The sequence below is a fragment of the Dreissena polymorpha genome, chromosome 8 (genome assembly GCF_020536995.1).
Source record: "Dreissena polymorpha isolate Duluth1 chromosome 8, UMN_Dpol_1.0, whole genome shotgun sequence".
Lineage (NCBI taxonomy): Eukaryota > Metazoa > Mollusca > Bivalvia > Myida > Dreissenidae > Dreissena > Dreissena polymorpha.
Genome location: NC_068362.1, coordinates 56,722,449 through 56,739,623, shown reverse-complemented (window position 1 = coordinate 56,739,623; position 17,175 = coordinate 56,722,449). Strand labels below are relative to the sequence as shown.

The following is a 17,175-nucleotide window of genomic DNA, read 5'->3' as shown; positions in this document are numbered from 1 at the left end:
TCAATATTGCAAAAGTTATGGCAAATGTTAAAGTTTGACGCAAACACACAAACAAACAAACCAAAAGACAGGGCAGAAACAATATGTCCCCTACTATAGTGGTGGGGGACATAAAAATGTGTTTCACCCCTTCTAGTTCTAACCTGAGAAGTCTTTTGAAGACACCATATTTCTCCCAATTTCACAACCATATATACCAATTTGAATTTGGTGAAAAAATGTATAAAATAAACCCATTTTTCCTAATCGGAGACACCTTTAACAGGCACTTTATTGCTCCCAGTTTCACAACCAAATATACAAACTGAATTCAGTACAAAATATGTGTAAAATACGCCCTTTTCTTTTTCTAACCTGAAATGCCTTTCGCAGACACTTGATTGCCTCCTCCCCATCGGTGCTGGTGAAGACACGGGGCTGTCCGGAAAACTCTTCCGGCTCTCTCTCCGACAGGAAGCCCGACATCCCGGTAATCCCGAACCCTCCATTGTCAAACTCCACCGAACTCTTTGTGAAGGCCAGTTGGCCTTGCAGTGGCGGAAATGACATTTCCATTTTCTCAGATAATTTGCATGTGGTCGATCATCAATAGGGTTGGATTAAAACCACTTGTTGTATACCTCTGTATTGTTATTGATTTCTCCTCTTTAATGAACCTAAAATATATAGAAAAGCTCAGATACAAGACTTGTAAAACAGTTTGATAAGGATAAACTTGCAGTCATTTGTGTACTTACATGTATACTGAGTGTTTGCTGTTATTGTTGTGTGTTATATTCAGTGTTTTTGTTGCATATTGTTATTTGTTGAGTGCTAGTGCACATCACTGTGTTGACTTAGATAATTACATTTTCATTTTACCATTTAAATAACAAACCTTGGGCTTAAGTTAACCTAGGAAATACACCGCTTTTAAAATAACATTAGGACTTTTTATGACTAAACTGTCAGCTTTTTTATATGAGCCGTGCTCTGTGAAAAGGGGGTTTAATGCATGTGCGTAAAGTGTCGTCCCAGATTAGCCTGTCGTCCCTGATTAGCCTCTGCACACTGCACAGGCTAATCAGGGACGACACTTTACGCACATGCATCAAAGCCCATTTTCACAGAGCACAGACATTTACATGTATATAAACTGCTTGACAACATAGTATTTTAATATAGCAACAAATATCAAGTCATATTGATAAAAATTTAAATCCATAACACAATCAATCATCTGTAACCATTTACCTGGAATAATAAACAATACATCAGACTCAATTTCCATAAAACATCTTGCCCATCACTTAATAAATAACCTTTCATCCATCCATTGTCCCTGCATGATTCCAACCCAGCAAATATTGATTAACGGCCATTTTCCCTTTACAGGGGAAATAGGTAAGTGCTATAACATCTGATCATAGAAGTCATAGTTGTGTATCTCACCACCAGCAGGCACATGTTTAATAAAATTTCATATCTGAGTACAAGACACACCTTTGGGTGCTGATTTTTTAATACAGCAGGTTTCTTTTATCTTAGCAGCATCGTTCCTCTATCAGTGAAAACCAGAGAGTATATAGTTCTAGGTACTGTACAATCAATTGTATTCGTCTACATGAAATCTTGTGATAATAAAAAAATTACTACTTTTGTTGGCACATGAACATGTGAATTTATGATTTTGATAAAAAAGATGAATTTGGTTGGTCATTTTTATAAGAATTTATGTTCAATTCGAAGATCGGTCTACCAACAAAATGAACAAAAATTAATGTCCCGTAAATATAATGACTTTGCAGTATATTGACTACAAAACATGGGAAAAATAAAAAAAAACAATAATAACACATTCATACATCAATTCCTGTATCAAAAATTTGACAATCATTGTCACATTCATACATCAATTCCTGTATCAAAAGTTTGACAATCATTGTCACATTCATACATCAATTCCTGTTTCAAAAGTTTGACAATCATTGTCACATTCATACATCAATTCCTGTAACAAAAGTTTGACAATCATTGTCACATTCATACATCAATTCCTGTATCAAAAGTTTGACAATCATTGTTTCCCATAAACATTTCTCTGATAATGAATGATAAGCATATTGATAAAATGAGTTAAATGCCGGACAGACGGACAGACAGACAGTCCTACTGCTTTAATGGCATCCTACCTAAGGCATAAAAAAGCCAATATTTTTATTTTGCATTTACACATTTTTATAAAGTTGCTCAATGTTAAGTTAAATTACAATAAAATATGGTTTTAAAATTTATGAGAACTTTTTTGATTTTTACAGAAATTAATGAAACTAGAAATGGCGCGGCAGAGGCCGACGCGTATCCCCAAGCCGAATGTTTGACCTAGGTGTGCCCCAGGGTTGGTAATGGGGCCATGCATAGCTGAGATTGACCGTATTGTCATAAGAGAAGTTCATCATCAATTAGAAGTGAATTGGTGTAGAAATGAAGAAGTTATAGTAAAAGGCAATTTTGGGTGGGTGTGACATATGTGGGCAGGGCGCCCCAGGGTTGGTAATTGTGCCATGCATAGTTGAGATTGACCGTATTGTCATAAGAGAAGTTCAGTATCAATTTGAAGTGAATCGGTGTAGAAATGAAGAAATTATAGTAAAAGGCAATTTGGGGCGGGTGTGGTCTATGTGGGCGGGGCCCCAGGGTTGGTAATGGGGCCATGCATAGTTGAGATTGACCGTATTGTCATAAGAGAGGTTCAGTATCAATTTGAAGTGAATCGGTGTAGAAATGAAGAAATTATAGTAAAAGGCAATTTTGGGTGGGTGTGGTCTATGTGGGCGGGGCGCCCCAGGGTTGGTAATGGGGCCATGCATAGTTGAGATTGACTGTATTGTCATAAGAGAAGTTCAATATCAATTTGAAGTGAATCGGTGTAGAAATGAAGAAATTATAGTAAAGGCAATTTTGGGTGGGTGTGGTCTATGTGGGCGGGGCCCCAGGGTTGGTTATGGGGCCATGCATAGTTGAGATTGACCCTAATGTCATAAGAGAAGTTCAGAATCAATTTGAAGTGAATCCGTGTAGAAATGAAAAAATTATAGTAAATGGAATTTTTTGGTGGGTGTGGCCTATGTGGGCGGGCACCCCAGGGTTGGGATTGGGGCCATGCATAGTTGAGATTGACCCTAATGTCATAACAAAAGTTCAGTATCAATTTGAAGTGAATCCGTGTAGAAATGAAAAAATTATAGTAAATGGAAATTTTTGGTGGGTGTGGCCTATGTGGGCGGGGCGCCCCAGGGTTGGGAATGGGGCCATGCATGGTTGAGATTGACCGTATTGTCATAAGAGAGGTCCAGTATCAATTTGAAGTGAATCGGTGTAGAAATAAAGAAGTAAATGTAAAATAACCTAAAAAATGAGTGATAATTTCTGACGCGGCCCCACCCCAACCGCTATAACTTTTGACCCAGGGGTCAGATCAAAATTCCGAATAGTGCAGGGTCGCACATATGCTCATAGCTACCATGTGTGTAAGTTTCAAGGTTCTAGTGCTTTTAGTGTAGGAGGAGATAGTGGCCAGGACGGACGGACAGACAGACGGACGGACGGCGGAGATAACCACAATATCCCCACCTTTTTTTCAAAAAGCGTGGGGATAATAAATATCATTAACCTGCTTTAAAGATTTACAGAATCCCCCCCCCCCCCCCCCCCCCCAAAACAAAAGCATCACAGATTTGGAGTATTCTGTAAACTAAATTATTTTGAACATCTGGAAATTATAAACATTTTATAACATATTATCCTATCCATCATCAACCAAATAGCGGTAATAAACCTGCGATGATTACCTATATCCATGATGTTTAAATATACTTTTCCAATTAGACTGGGGTCCTTAAACTTCACTTGTCTGAAAATGTTACATGTACAAACCTTTAATTCTTAATTAAATATAATTTACATATAAACAGAAATAACAGCTACCGGTATTTTTAAACACTTTTAAGTGCAATTGGAGTTAGACATAAAGCTTGGAATAAACTGTGTTTTTCAAAATGCATTATTACAAATTGTAACACTTGTACTGATACATTTTAACAAATAATAAGTAATGTAGACACTTGCATTTATAAATGCATCATATAAATTTCTTTTACTTGAAAACTGAATGTTTAATTTAGATTTTTTATACATTCCTCAATACATGAACCCATCATCCATGTGTGCATGGACACAGTTTTAAAATACAGTCTGAATTATGAAAAAACAAGCAAATTTGTTGAATTGATGTCCCCTGCCAATATGTTTCTGGACACAAAAGTATTGTATTTGACACTCAAAAAAGCATTTTTTCATGATACAAAGGGCCATAACTCCGTTATTAACATATGGTGTACAATGCCATTTGGCGTGAATCATCCTGTTATGCATATATATACTCATACCAAGTTTCAATGAAAGCACTTCCAAGATATGGCTCCGGACACACAAAAAAAGCATTTTTTCAAGATACAAAGGGCCATAACTCTTTTATTAACATATGGTGTACAATGCCATTTAGCGTGCATCATCCTCTTATCCATAAACATACTCATACCAAGTTTCAATGAAATCGGCCAAAGCACTTCCAAGATATAGTTCCGGACACACAAAAAAGCATTTTTTCAAGATACAAAGGGCCATAACTCTGTTATTAACTGATGGTGTACAATGCCATTTGGCGTGCATCATCCTCTTATCCATATACATACTCATACCAAGTTTCAATGAAATCTGCCAAAGCGCTTCCAAGATATGGCTCCGATGGACAGACGGACGGAAAGACGGACGGACAACGCCAAAACAATATCCCTCCGCCTATGGCGGGGGATAATAAAATCTTGGCTATTGATAATGAGCAGAGTTAAGGAAAAGTGCTTATTATACTATTGGTATAGACAGAATATTACAACAGAACAATACATCCAGAATTTGCTAATAAACACTTTTTGATGAGAAAATCACCAAAATTATATTCATGTCAAGTTTGATGTCTTATTCTCAATTCACATAATGCAGTGATTTTAATATATTATTGAGAAAGCAAATACAGAACTAGATAATGCCTACAGATATTACCTGTCATATAAAAATGAAATTAATTTGTTACCCAACCAAACTTAAGGCCTTTTATGTAGTTATTCCATGTGTTATAGAAAAATTAATGAAGTCATATTAACTATGATAAAAAGGGGCATATATGTTGATTTTTGTAATGCATTACATAACTTCAGGGTAAAATTGAGAGTGTTTAGGTAATCATGACTATAATTCTGAATGCTTGCTGATGGTCAGAAGTAAATATGTCATTTTTCATAGGAGTGAAAACTTTGTAAATATTTTATGGGACAATACTGCCTCTGCTTGTTATGAATCTACCTATGGCAAATGATTGTTATTTTGAGCCATGTCATGCTAAAATGGGTCTTAGTTGTGCCATATGTGAAGGCCAGTGAATCTTCAGACCAGCCTGCGCATCGCTGCAGTCTTGTTAAAAGATAGCCTGCGCGTTTAAGATATCACAATAACTTGCGTACCTTTACAGCTGTCTGTCTTACACCTCTCTAATAACAAGCATTTTCAAATTCATTGAAAATCTGGCTAATTAACTTAAAAGGCTTAAATTAGGAAAAAAATGGCCTTTCTTTTACAGAATAATGTTAACAATTTTAGCTTCATGGATAGTAAGAAAATATTTTTATATTGTATATTTTTTTATTAGTTTTAAATGCAAACAATTAAATTTCTTTTAAAGGCATTACCTTTTTTAAAATTCCAATGTACAGTTCAATGACCAAATAAGTCCTTTTATACAATTTTTATAAAGAAAATGGTTTGGTTTGTGGTTTATTACATTAAAGTAGATAATTCACACTAAATTTCATAATTTATTCCATGTACTCTTTTTAATTCTGATTTTCTAACAGATATATACCCCAATGACATAAAAACTCCAGGCAACCCACACCTTACTTCATGTCATACCTTTAAATAGCTTTACGTTTTGCTAAATCAGCTAGTCAAGTCTTTTTTTAATTCTTTACTGTGTATCGTTGAATATTGATTAGACGTTTTCAATAAAAGGTTTTCACTATTAATAATGAATATTGACCATATAATTATAGAAGCAAGTTTAATGAAAGGTTGCCATGATATTAGCGTGGGAAGTGTGTTATTTATAAAGGCGTATTCTTATGCTTGAAGGAACGGGTCAGGGCCCTTGAGAGTTGCATTTTTTATGAGGAATTTCTACAAAGGAAAATATTAAAATACGTTCAATTTACTTAAATATTGAATATTTACTTACTTTAAAAAGATATCGTTACTGAAAATAATTACAGGCATTTATATGGTAAGCTACAATTAAACTTTAAGAAATACTTCTGTTTCTGTTTCATCAAACACTTACTATATTTTAGCAACATCATAACAGCTGCATCATGCAAAAATTGCGCAGGCTTGCTGCATATAAAATAAGACCCATTTTCGCATTATGCAGCTCATATTACACATGACAGAAAATTATGTAGTAGGCTTGTTGCAATACAAGAAATGTTGCAATACATAGAATATTAAAGACATCAAATACGATTTCACAAAATTAACACTTACCATAGTCCTGACCATGAATGAATATTTGAACTTAATTACCTTATCAACCGTCTTCATGATCAATATGTTAATACTAAAATCAAACATCTCAATCAATAAATACAAATATAGGGATGAGTTTTCATCCAAATATACACTTAATGTTCGCATACCAAGGCCGTTTAAATTCCAAAACATTGATCAATCCTTTCAAATTGAAACCAAAAATGGCAACTTTTAAATACTGGAATATTGCTCGTTCATAAACATACCTTTCAACATCACAGAACTTCAAATTCATAATTCATTTCAACCAGACATCACTTGAATTTGTTAATTCATTTCGTTAACATTAAATTTCAATGTGATCTTTTTACAGCTTAATTAACTACAGACCAGAGGTTGAACTCATTCTTAAGAACTTGTCTTTCAGTAAATTATTCTATACATTTCAAAATGAATAAATTTATGGCTCTTTCTCATACAGTCTACTTATTTAAAGAGATGTTTTATTTAATTTTGGTCTCAATAATTAAAAGATATTTAATTGCAGTAAAAAAAAAATACTATAAAAAAAATTGTTCAACAAATCTCTCAGTCTTTTACTTTGCTTTAAAGATTGCTCAACAAATCTATCACAGCCTTTAACTTTGCTATTTTGTTTTTCATAATTATAAAAAAACTGTTCAATTTAATGGAAACCTCTTTTACAGTAGTAGATTTTTTTTATAGTATTCTATCAATAATTTACAGCATATGAGATACTGACACCATGAGTACTTTTAATAAATGGACTGTACTTTTGTAAAATTCTCATCTAAGGAAGAAGTTAGCAATCTATGGATTTATAGATTTAGAATCTCCCTGGAATAGTGTTACGAGTGTATTTGAATTATTTATATTTTATCAGAAGTCTACATGATTTCATTAACATATCATTTCTACTAGACAAATACATCTGTGGCAAGTGGGAATATGCATTATTTTAATACTAGACGTATAATATGTAAAAGGGAATTTAGACAGCTAATTTATATTTTATCTAAAATTATATTTTTCTTTTTAAGTATTAATTAAATTAATTTAAGTATAGGTGTTTATTTGTTTTCATTAACTCTCAGTCACGTTATAATTATATCTTTCATTAATTTTTTAATATTGAAATTAAAGTGACATGTGGATATTCACACATGACTTATTCACATCCGTTCGCATGATCTTAAGTGCCTCAGGGCCATATTTCAGGAAAATTGTAAAGTAAAATCTTTAAAAAAAAAATCAGATGACTTATTTTGTATTTAATTGTTCATATTATGTTTTTTTATTAAATTTAACAATAACGTAAGTTGCAGTACAAGTACATAGTCTGTACATCAAGATCTCTAATACTAGACATAAAACAGGCAGTTCTGAATGCTTGGCTAAAACTTTGGCTTCAGTTTCTAAAATTTCTAAAAAGTAGACTTCAGAAATGTTTCAGTGAGGGAGAGCACTATTGTACATAAGTCACATAGTATTCACAAGTTATTTTGAAAACAAAATATCAAATAGTTTATAAACTCAGATAAATCTATGAACATCATAAATCAAAATTTATCAATTATTTTCTTACTGTATCTCTCAATAATAAAATTAATCCAGGTACCATAATTGTGAATCACAACAATGCTATAGCACATATAGTTAACATATGTTTCCAAGCAAGTCATCTGCACCAGCAGGCACCATGTGTGCTGGTAATTGGTAGCAAGTGATGAGAGGTATCATACTTGTTATCCTTGGCAAAGTCACTTAGTCACATAGATCTAAGAACTAGCAAAATAGAAACTGGTTTCTTTGTTAATCATTCCACATTCTCACAGTTACCCGAAATGGTTGTTACGAAGATATTAACCCATTACCACTTAGAAACGTATTTCGACGCATTTGTAGTCTCTTAGAAAGTTAAATTTAATTAAAGACCTTTCCTACTAGATTTAAGTTTTTAAGGTTTCATTTCCAACCCTTAGATACTGATGAGCAGCAAACAGCATAAAACCTGAACAGACTGCGAGTTACTCGCAGGCTGTTCTGGTTTTATGCTGTTTGCACGTAAACATGTTCACTTTGCTTCTGAGTGGGAAGCAATAATATATGTAGCTCTTTGTTGTTTATTCCCTTAACTAAGAATTATCCCAAAACAGTTATACTTTAGTTTGATCTCCCAGTATACTAGATTATGAAACACATGGAACAATGTGGCATTAAAAAATAATATTCTTTTGTGAGACATCATAATGGAATATGTTCATAGAATTAATACTCACATGGAATTGGTGAATCACTCATAGATGTAACAGACAGTGTAACAGATGCATGATCACAACAGGAAAACAAGTTGCATTAAAACATTTTACATCATTTTGAACGCTTAAAACATTTTATATCATTTTGAACGCTCAGTAAAGATTATATAATATCAGAGTTTAGTTGTTATTGTTTTGAACACATTTCCTTGACACAACCGTTCAGACAGGCTTCAATCTCCTCACATACATCCCAATGATAGCAGAACAGGACTTGATATGCAAGAAGCTTAGTTCCTGATTATCTACCAAAAGCATGGATCCTTATCAAAGATGCCAGCCAAGTGCTTTTACTACATCATCAACACAGAGCAGTCTAGCATGTTATTGTTTACACTTGTAATGGATCTCTGCGATGGCATTCCATTGGATATGTTGAATGATTAGCATTAAGAAAAAAACAACTTGCCCACACAGATTAGACAATACCTGATATCTGATATACTCAATACCACCTTCAATGAAAGCAATCAATAATCCCTTTACCACTTAGATACGTAGTTTTACGCACTTGTAGTCCCTCAGAAAGTTAAATTTTATTAAACGCCTTCCTAACTAAATCTAAGTTTTAAAGGTTTCAGTTCCAACCCTTAGACACTGATAAGCAGCAAACAGCAAAAAGCCTGAACAGACTGTGCATGCTGTTCTGGTTTTAAGCTGTTTGCAAAAGCTATTTTCACTTTGCTTCTTATGGGGAAAGGGTTATTGACTTGAAAAAAGTATTCAGAGGCTGTATCACCATGCAGTCTCTGCAGTCCCAAAACCATTCTCCTGGCAAGTCAATAGATTTTGAAAAGTCAAAAGAATGCTAGAAATTTTCAGAGATAAAATGAAATTTCCAGGTGTCAACATTCTGAAATCCAAACTGTAGTTGTTTTTTTTTCTTTGTTCAATAGTCTGCAAACGTTATTTTGAAAAAAGATTAGTAAAATACAATGCAAAACCAGAAATTGTATGATATAAAATATATTTTAGAGTTCGATTTTTGGTAACATTTTTGTCCAATACCGGGTAATGCAAGGCAGATTATTTGCAGGAGTCAATAGTGTGAAAATGTCAAAATGCTAGCATCAAAAAGCAGGATTCCTCTTAAATCAAAATCCCTGGTAAATGCCCTCTTTAAACTAAAGAGGGAGGAACTGTGGGTAAATAATATACCTCGTTCTCTTCCTTTCAATTGTCTTCTCATTGGATTCGTGCTCAATTTAATACATCATTTCGCTGTCATCAAATACTGCACTTGTCCGGATTCTATTCAAGTAGATCGAGCTTTCGCAACTGCTTACTATTTTGCCGTGTAAATGCGATTTAAACAAGAAATGCCCCACAAATATAAAGAAATTGCTTAAATTGTGGTTAAAATGATCATTGTATCGAGTATTTTTTTTTGCATTATAAATCACCAGCACTTAAAACAAATGAGTTTAAAATTCATTTCGGAGCACTGAAAAATACCTGACGGGGTATTGTTCCTCGCTTAAACTTATTTCAAAATGTCACTTAAAAAATTACTTCCCAACTGGGAGCCCCATTTAGAACGCGGTCATACAAAGAGAACAAATCCAATGAGAAAAATCATATGGATGATGCAGATCATTGACCTTAACCTTCACAAATTAAATGTTTTGTAAATATGTATACAAAGACGGTTTTCAGAGGGTTTAATACTAAAATAGTATTTTATTGGTGATATGAAAGTTATACAATTCTAAAAAATACTAGTCATTGGATGCGCATGCGCAAAATACATATGTGAGGGAAACCAATGTACGAGAACATTATAGCATAATGCAGGGCTTTTTTGGGGCTGATTCTATAGCCGAAACTCGTCTATATTCCCAATCGCAAAAAGTATGCTTTTTTTCCATTATTTGCTAAAAAATTCCTAATTGGGAAAAAAACGCTAATGAAATCGACTGTTTCGCTTTATAACAAAGCGTAGTCCAATCCGGTCTTGTACGGGTTTAAGACTATACCTTGATTTGGATAACGTCGGCATTATTCGTGTACACGATATTCTCCGTGTTGTTCAGATGCTTATTGTCCTCTACCAGTTTCAACGGACGGGACTTATTATGCAGGTTGGCTCTCTGTGTGTCCGTCAGTCCGTGAGTTTGTCACACTTTTCTGGATCATGCGATAACTTTTAAAGTTCTAAATATTTTTTTCATGAAACTTGAAACATGGATAGATGGCAATTTGGACACTATGCATGTCATTTCATTTTGTTCCTATGTCAAAAATTCTGGTTGCTATGGCAACAAATAAAATATTAGAAAAAAAAAATCTGACAATGGTGGAGCCGGTAGGGGACATATATTGCTTGGCAATAGTTTTGCTATACATGTATTTGCGATGAAATTCAAGCGTTTCGTGATTCGGCTGAATGGAAACAAAAATGTCGCGCAATTCGAAATATATTACGTGAAAGAGATTCCTATTAAGCAAAAACATGGCGGAAAAACAAAAACTGTTGATTTTTTTTAATTAAGTAAGCGTCATACAAAAAAAACATGATCAAGAAGTACAAGTCTTCTCATCGAAACCTCTTCCATTGTCAATAATAGTAATTTAATAACAAGTGACTCTTTGCATCGTCATCGTTGATTTCTGAAAGCAAAGTGCTGACTGATATTCAACATGTTGATAGCAGTAGTTCTTCAGAAGAAGATGAAGCGCCTCCTAATAAAATGGTGCCGGATGTGACTCAAGACTTTGTGTGAGCTTATTATGTGGAAAACTGTTGATCATAATGGTGTTTGTGGTGTTTGTGATTAAAGATGCTGAACTCATTCATGTAGTTTGAAATCCCGATTTATTTTCCCAATTTCTTGAAAATGCCAATAATATTCCCAATTTCAAAGCCATGGGCTATCTTCCCAAAAAGCTGAAAAAAAGCCCTGTAATACTTATTTAAATTATTTTGATGTTATGGGGAGGAGGTAGTTGCAATTATCTTACTCCCAGTTATTGACCCTCCTGGTCGCTGGCAGTTGCAACTGGTTACAACATTTTCTATGTCAAGTCCCGGCCACCCAAAATCTGGGCAGTACTTTAATTGGTTATATTAGAAACATAAACTATTTTCTGGCATAAATAAACACAAACAGATCATATATATATATACAGTAAAACTGCGATAACTCGAGGCAGCACGGGACCGACATTGATGCTCGAGTAATCGCAGGTTTCGAGTAATCCATGGTATTATTTGTTTTTAATGTCTCGGTTGATAATGCCAAATTCTGAACGCAAACGCTTTATTTACATTTAAGACGGTGCTAGAGAAAGAAAAGGCTTTGTAAAAATCGCTTAAGGTTACAGTATAAAAAACAAAACAATTAAGATGATCGTAAATTCATTTTATTATTTCAACATACACACAAAACATATATATAATCAAAAATATCTCATCAATATTCACTGTACATGTAGAATAATTATTTTTAAAAAGCGCATGAACAAAAACACACACTAAAAACAACATAATCACTACACACTTTGCATTTTATGTACATTAGTCAGACTTGTGTTGCGCAAAGTCAAGGATTGAAGATTGTCGCAACCCATTAGCTTCCCGGAACTGATGCTGGTAATTATTTAATTATCCTTAAAACTATGTAGCTTTGATCTGCTTCTCAAAGGATGACCATTTGCAGTGTTTCTCAAACTACCTTCACACCTAATCGAGCGTCTTTTGTCTGCTTTATTGCGCTGTTTTCACAACTCGAATATTTTTAGCACCGACCAGGCGAGAAAGCGTCCTCGAATAATTGCCAGTTAATTAGGTGTGAAATGCCTTTCAGGGACCGGCACACGACCTCGAGTTATCGAAAATCGCACGTTTGAGTTATCGCGGGTATTTTTATATAGACATTAAAGGAAAATGCTAGGGACTTTTTTTAATGCTCGAGTAATCGCCAGTTTTCGAGAAATCGCCAGCTCGAGTTATTGCAATTCTACTGTATATATATATATATATATATATATATATATATATATATATATATACACAGGGATCATATTATTTTCGGTTTTGTCAGTCCTAGACCGATTGGGGTCATGAAAGACCGATTGAAAATTCCAAACAGTCGGTCCGATTCTGTTTGCTATTAAAATTCCCATGTCATGAAATCGATTACACAGTGTACATACTAAAACACCCTAATGACATTCTTATCTCGATTAGGTGTGATAAACCATTAGCTGCAGTCTCTAAACCGGTCAGGACCGGTTTATTGCACGTCACTCTGACCAAGAATCAAAAACTTGTGAACAGCGGATTAAAGACGCATCCGAAAAGACGCGTCTGAATGCACGCGCTGTAACTAAACAAAACATACCGATACATTTTCCACCAGCGTAATAATCGGGTAATATAATTATGAATGAAAGTTGCGGATCTGATCGACAGAACAGCCGAAAGTTATTTTTATGGGCGGAACTTGATATACATTGAATAAATCTTTAGTAAAACCGTGTTAGAATAAAAATAATTTGTGTACTTTATACTTTGTTGTTGAATAACTCACGACCGGAAAAATAGATGCGTGGTTTCAAACGCTTCACTCTCGTGATAAAATCCCTACGCATCTAAACTATCCACCGTGGGTTATTTGACAACAAATTATTTCTTAATTATTTGGTTTGTTGTTGTCAGTAGCCAACCTATGCACAGACATTTGTTTGGTTCAGTGCATGCTTGTAAGCTATTATCGAGTCGACAACAATTTAAAACATCGGTATAGACTTACACAGATAAATAATATTGACAACGATGAAAAAAGTCTGATAAAACAGCACACGAAACAACAATGAAATACCAAATGATAAAACCAGTTGAGAAATCTCGTTCCGTTTAAAATAAATGCCTAAGGGAATTTTACTTGTACATGTATTATACCACCTTCATGAATGGCAAAATCAATGGTATATATTTTAACGTAATTTGTCATGATTTCGGATATACATTTTCGGATACTTTTCCCCATTTATATCCGGATCGATTGATGTTGCGTGAAAATATGATCCCTGTATATATATATATATATATAACTAATGTGCAAATTAAAACAAATTACGTGATGTGGTGTGCTTGCATAATAATGATATTAATCCAAAGTTTCAAACACGTCAACGGTTCATGAAAATGTGTACGTTTTTGCAATTGAAAAAGCCCAGTATTCCTAACATTCCGAATTAGAAAATACTCTAGTATGGATTATCTCCGGAATCACCCGCGAGATAGAATTCTATCTAATCAACCAATCGTGATACACCAACTTTCTACGCCGGAACCTTTGTAAGATAGATCGAATTGTCAATTTAAAACTTAGACTTTCCGTTTGATAAAGTTTTTTTTATAAACTTTTAGTTTTGAGCATTTATACACAAACAACATGCAAATTGATATGGATGGTAACAGGTATTGTGTTTTTAAGCTTTTTTAGGTTGACTGAATTCGAATTTATTGACAAACTTGATATATATTTTTTTTATATTAAATTATGTTTAATCAATATACTTGGTCATGTAAGGGGAGAAACTTGTGCGGCCAGTCCGGGACTCGAACCAGGGACACCTCGCTTACAGGGCGAGTGCTCTCCCGACTGAGCTAACCTGGTCGCCACACAACTTCTCCCCTTACGTGACCAAGTTCAGACCGTGACACAAGAACGATGAGCTGTACTTATGTACCCTCAAAAGCTCAGAGAATTCAAGAAGAACTTCTAAAATCTAAGTGGAGGCACAAGCAGCAGTATCATAAATTTGCCCCCCCCCCCCTGCCTATTGCTGAAAGATTGTGGAACACTGGACGTGACCTTTTTCATAGAAAACACACATGTTCCCATGCAGTTGCCGACAAAATCCAACTGGATTGGTTAAAAGACAGTAAAAGCAACGATATTACACTACTAACCGATCTCCTGTTCGGCTAATAACTTTAATATTCACTTAAATTCGACTTTCTCGCTACATGTCTGTGTTTTGCTGTCATATTTTGTCGATCGGGGTCCCGGGGAGGGGGGCAAATTTTTGCTGCCTGTGAGTGGAGGAGGATATATCACAGAATGGTAATCTTCCATGATTACACAATGCAGTGCTTCTCATACAATTTTCAGTTTGTTCTGAGTCGTGGTCATTAAAGTGTGATAAAAATCATAACGAAGATTACAATTTAAATTTAGCTTGAATGGGGATTTATAAGTTGTTTTTAACCTATTCTTCAATAAAGTTTAATTCAATAATAATAACAGTGCAAATGATTTGTGGATGTTGTTTATACTAAATATTTTTGTATATGTCAAGCGTGAATGCAATACGCCATGTCACTGTTTACTTTGAAGTGGTTAAACTTACCTTTTGTGGAGAAGTAGTAGAGCTACATATCCATTTGTAGTCATGTTTGCATGTAAACATTTTGTCACGTGATCTCTCGCATGTGAACATACCCTACTATATGAAAGGGCGATATTACAATAAACAAAAAAAGTTAAGTTATAAAGGGCGGAAGCTTTATCACGTGGGGTATGTATGGTTTTATCTGTTTGCACGTGGAAATGATGAAACGCAATATAATTCCAAATGATTTCAATTTCATCATTTTAGATGGGTTCTTACATCAGGATAACATAAAACTAGATCTAGTCTTTAATCATGTATGGCTCATATGAATATTTAAAGCGAGATTGTACGATTTTTATATGTGTTGAATTGTAATATATTGATAAAATATGTTACAATAACACAAAATGGGCAAGAAAAAGTATGCATTGAAGACGAATTTCATAAAATGCAGCAAAGACAAATATACGCACCGAGCCGATTTTGACGAAGATATTTCGTACATAGTTTCCTACGATAACCGAAGCATTCGTCTTTTTAGTAAGTGTTCGTGTGTCGTATGAATAGATATCGTTGCAAAAATTTAAAACGAACCGTTAAACTAAATTTGGATTCACATTGTACATGCATGATCTACATGCTGGCGAATTCGACTGTACAGACATTTTCGATTTCAGAATTAAATATATTGCTTATTTCGCATTTTTCGACACATGTTCTTCTTAACTTTTATTTTAATTTATATTGAAATATATATTTAATAAGTTTTTTTACACATTTTATATAAATTTATATATATTTGACAAAATCATATAATCTCGCTTTAAGAACCACGCATTTTGGCAAATTGCATGTTACGTGCACGTGTATTGGGGACTTTTCTATCGCAACACGTTTCAAGTAAAGATGTTCATTCAAAATTGTAGATGTGGTCTTTTGACTCCATTCCCTACAAGCTAGATAAAATCATTCATCCGTGAATATCGGATACTTTATCCCGTGGGGTAGGTAGCATACAATTTACGGTTGCGCTTCTGAATATTCATATGAGCCATACATTTTTATGTAATTGTATGTTTTCCATGTGTAAGAATCCACCTGAAATGTAGAAGCTGAAATAAGTTTACAATAGTATTTTGCTTCACCATTTCCACGTGCAAAAAGACGAAACTACACATACCGCGCGTCCTAAAGCGTCAAATCGTCACGGATGAATGACTTAATCGTAAGCTTGCTCACAATGTTGTCAAATGATCACATTTTATTTTAAATAAAAATCTAAACTCATTACAGAGATCTTCATGTTTGAAAAGGGTTGCGTTGGAAAAGTCTCCAAGTGTACACTTGGAGACTTTTCTAACGCATCACTTTATTATATCAATATAGCTCCCTTATTTTTAAAAGGATTGTGTTGAAATTTGGAACAAGAATAATTCAACACATATCTGATAATTCCTGAACATTTAATTGAAATTGAAAAAACAACAACATATAAAACTTAACAAATTAAAAACGTTACTTCAAAAGTTAAATTTGCAAACTCGCAGATCTACAACGTAAATTTATAACAATGTGAAAAGTAAACGCATAAACGTACACGTCTTAATAACTGACCGGCCTGCAACATGCAGATTAATTGAGCCGTTGCGCACCTGAATATTCATACGAGCCACATTGTTTTTCTTAAATTAATGTTATGTTTTTCTTGTGTAAAAATTCACATAGAATGATGAAATTGAAATTAACTTGGAATAACATGTACATTTGTATATCATGTTTTACTACTTTTGGTGACTTTTCTAACGAAACAATTTTAAAACTTACATATCTCAGTAAGGAGTTAATATTTTTAACTAAAATTGCACATGTGATT

At 34.0% G+C, this 17,175-nt stretch overlaps 1 protein-coding gene across 1 annotated transcript in view; it reads right to left on the bottom strand.

Moving 5' to 3' along the window:
- LOC127841499 (uncharacterized) overlaps nucleotides 1-15,395 on the bottom strand; it is a 53,774-nt gene extending 38,379 nt beyond the window's left edge. The window contains exons 1-2 of the mRNA XM_052370367.1: nucleotides 15,318-15,395; nucleotides 355-656 (exon numbers count right to left, since the gene is read on the bottom strand). Of these exons, the coding sequence (XP_052226327.1) occupies nucleotides 355-555 (201 nt within the window). The 5' untranslated portion in view covers nucleotides 556-656; nucleotides 15,318-15,395. The remainder of the gene's footprint in view (nucleotides 1-354; nucleotides 657-15,317) is intronic.
- Between the last annotated feature and the right edge of the window lie 1,780 nt (nucleotides 15,396-17,175).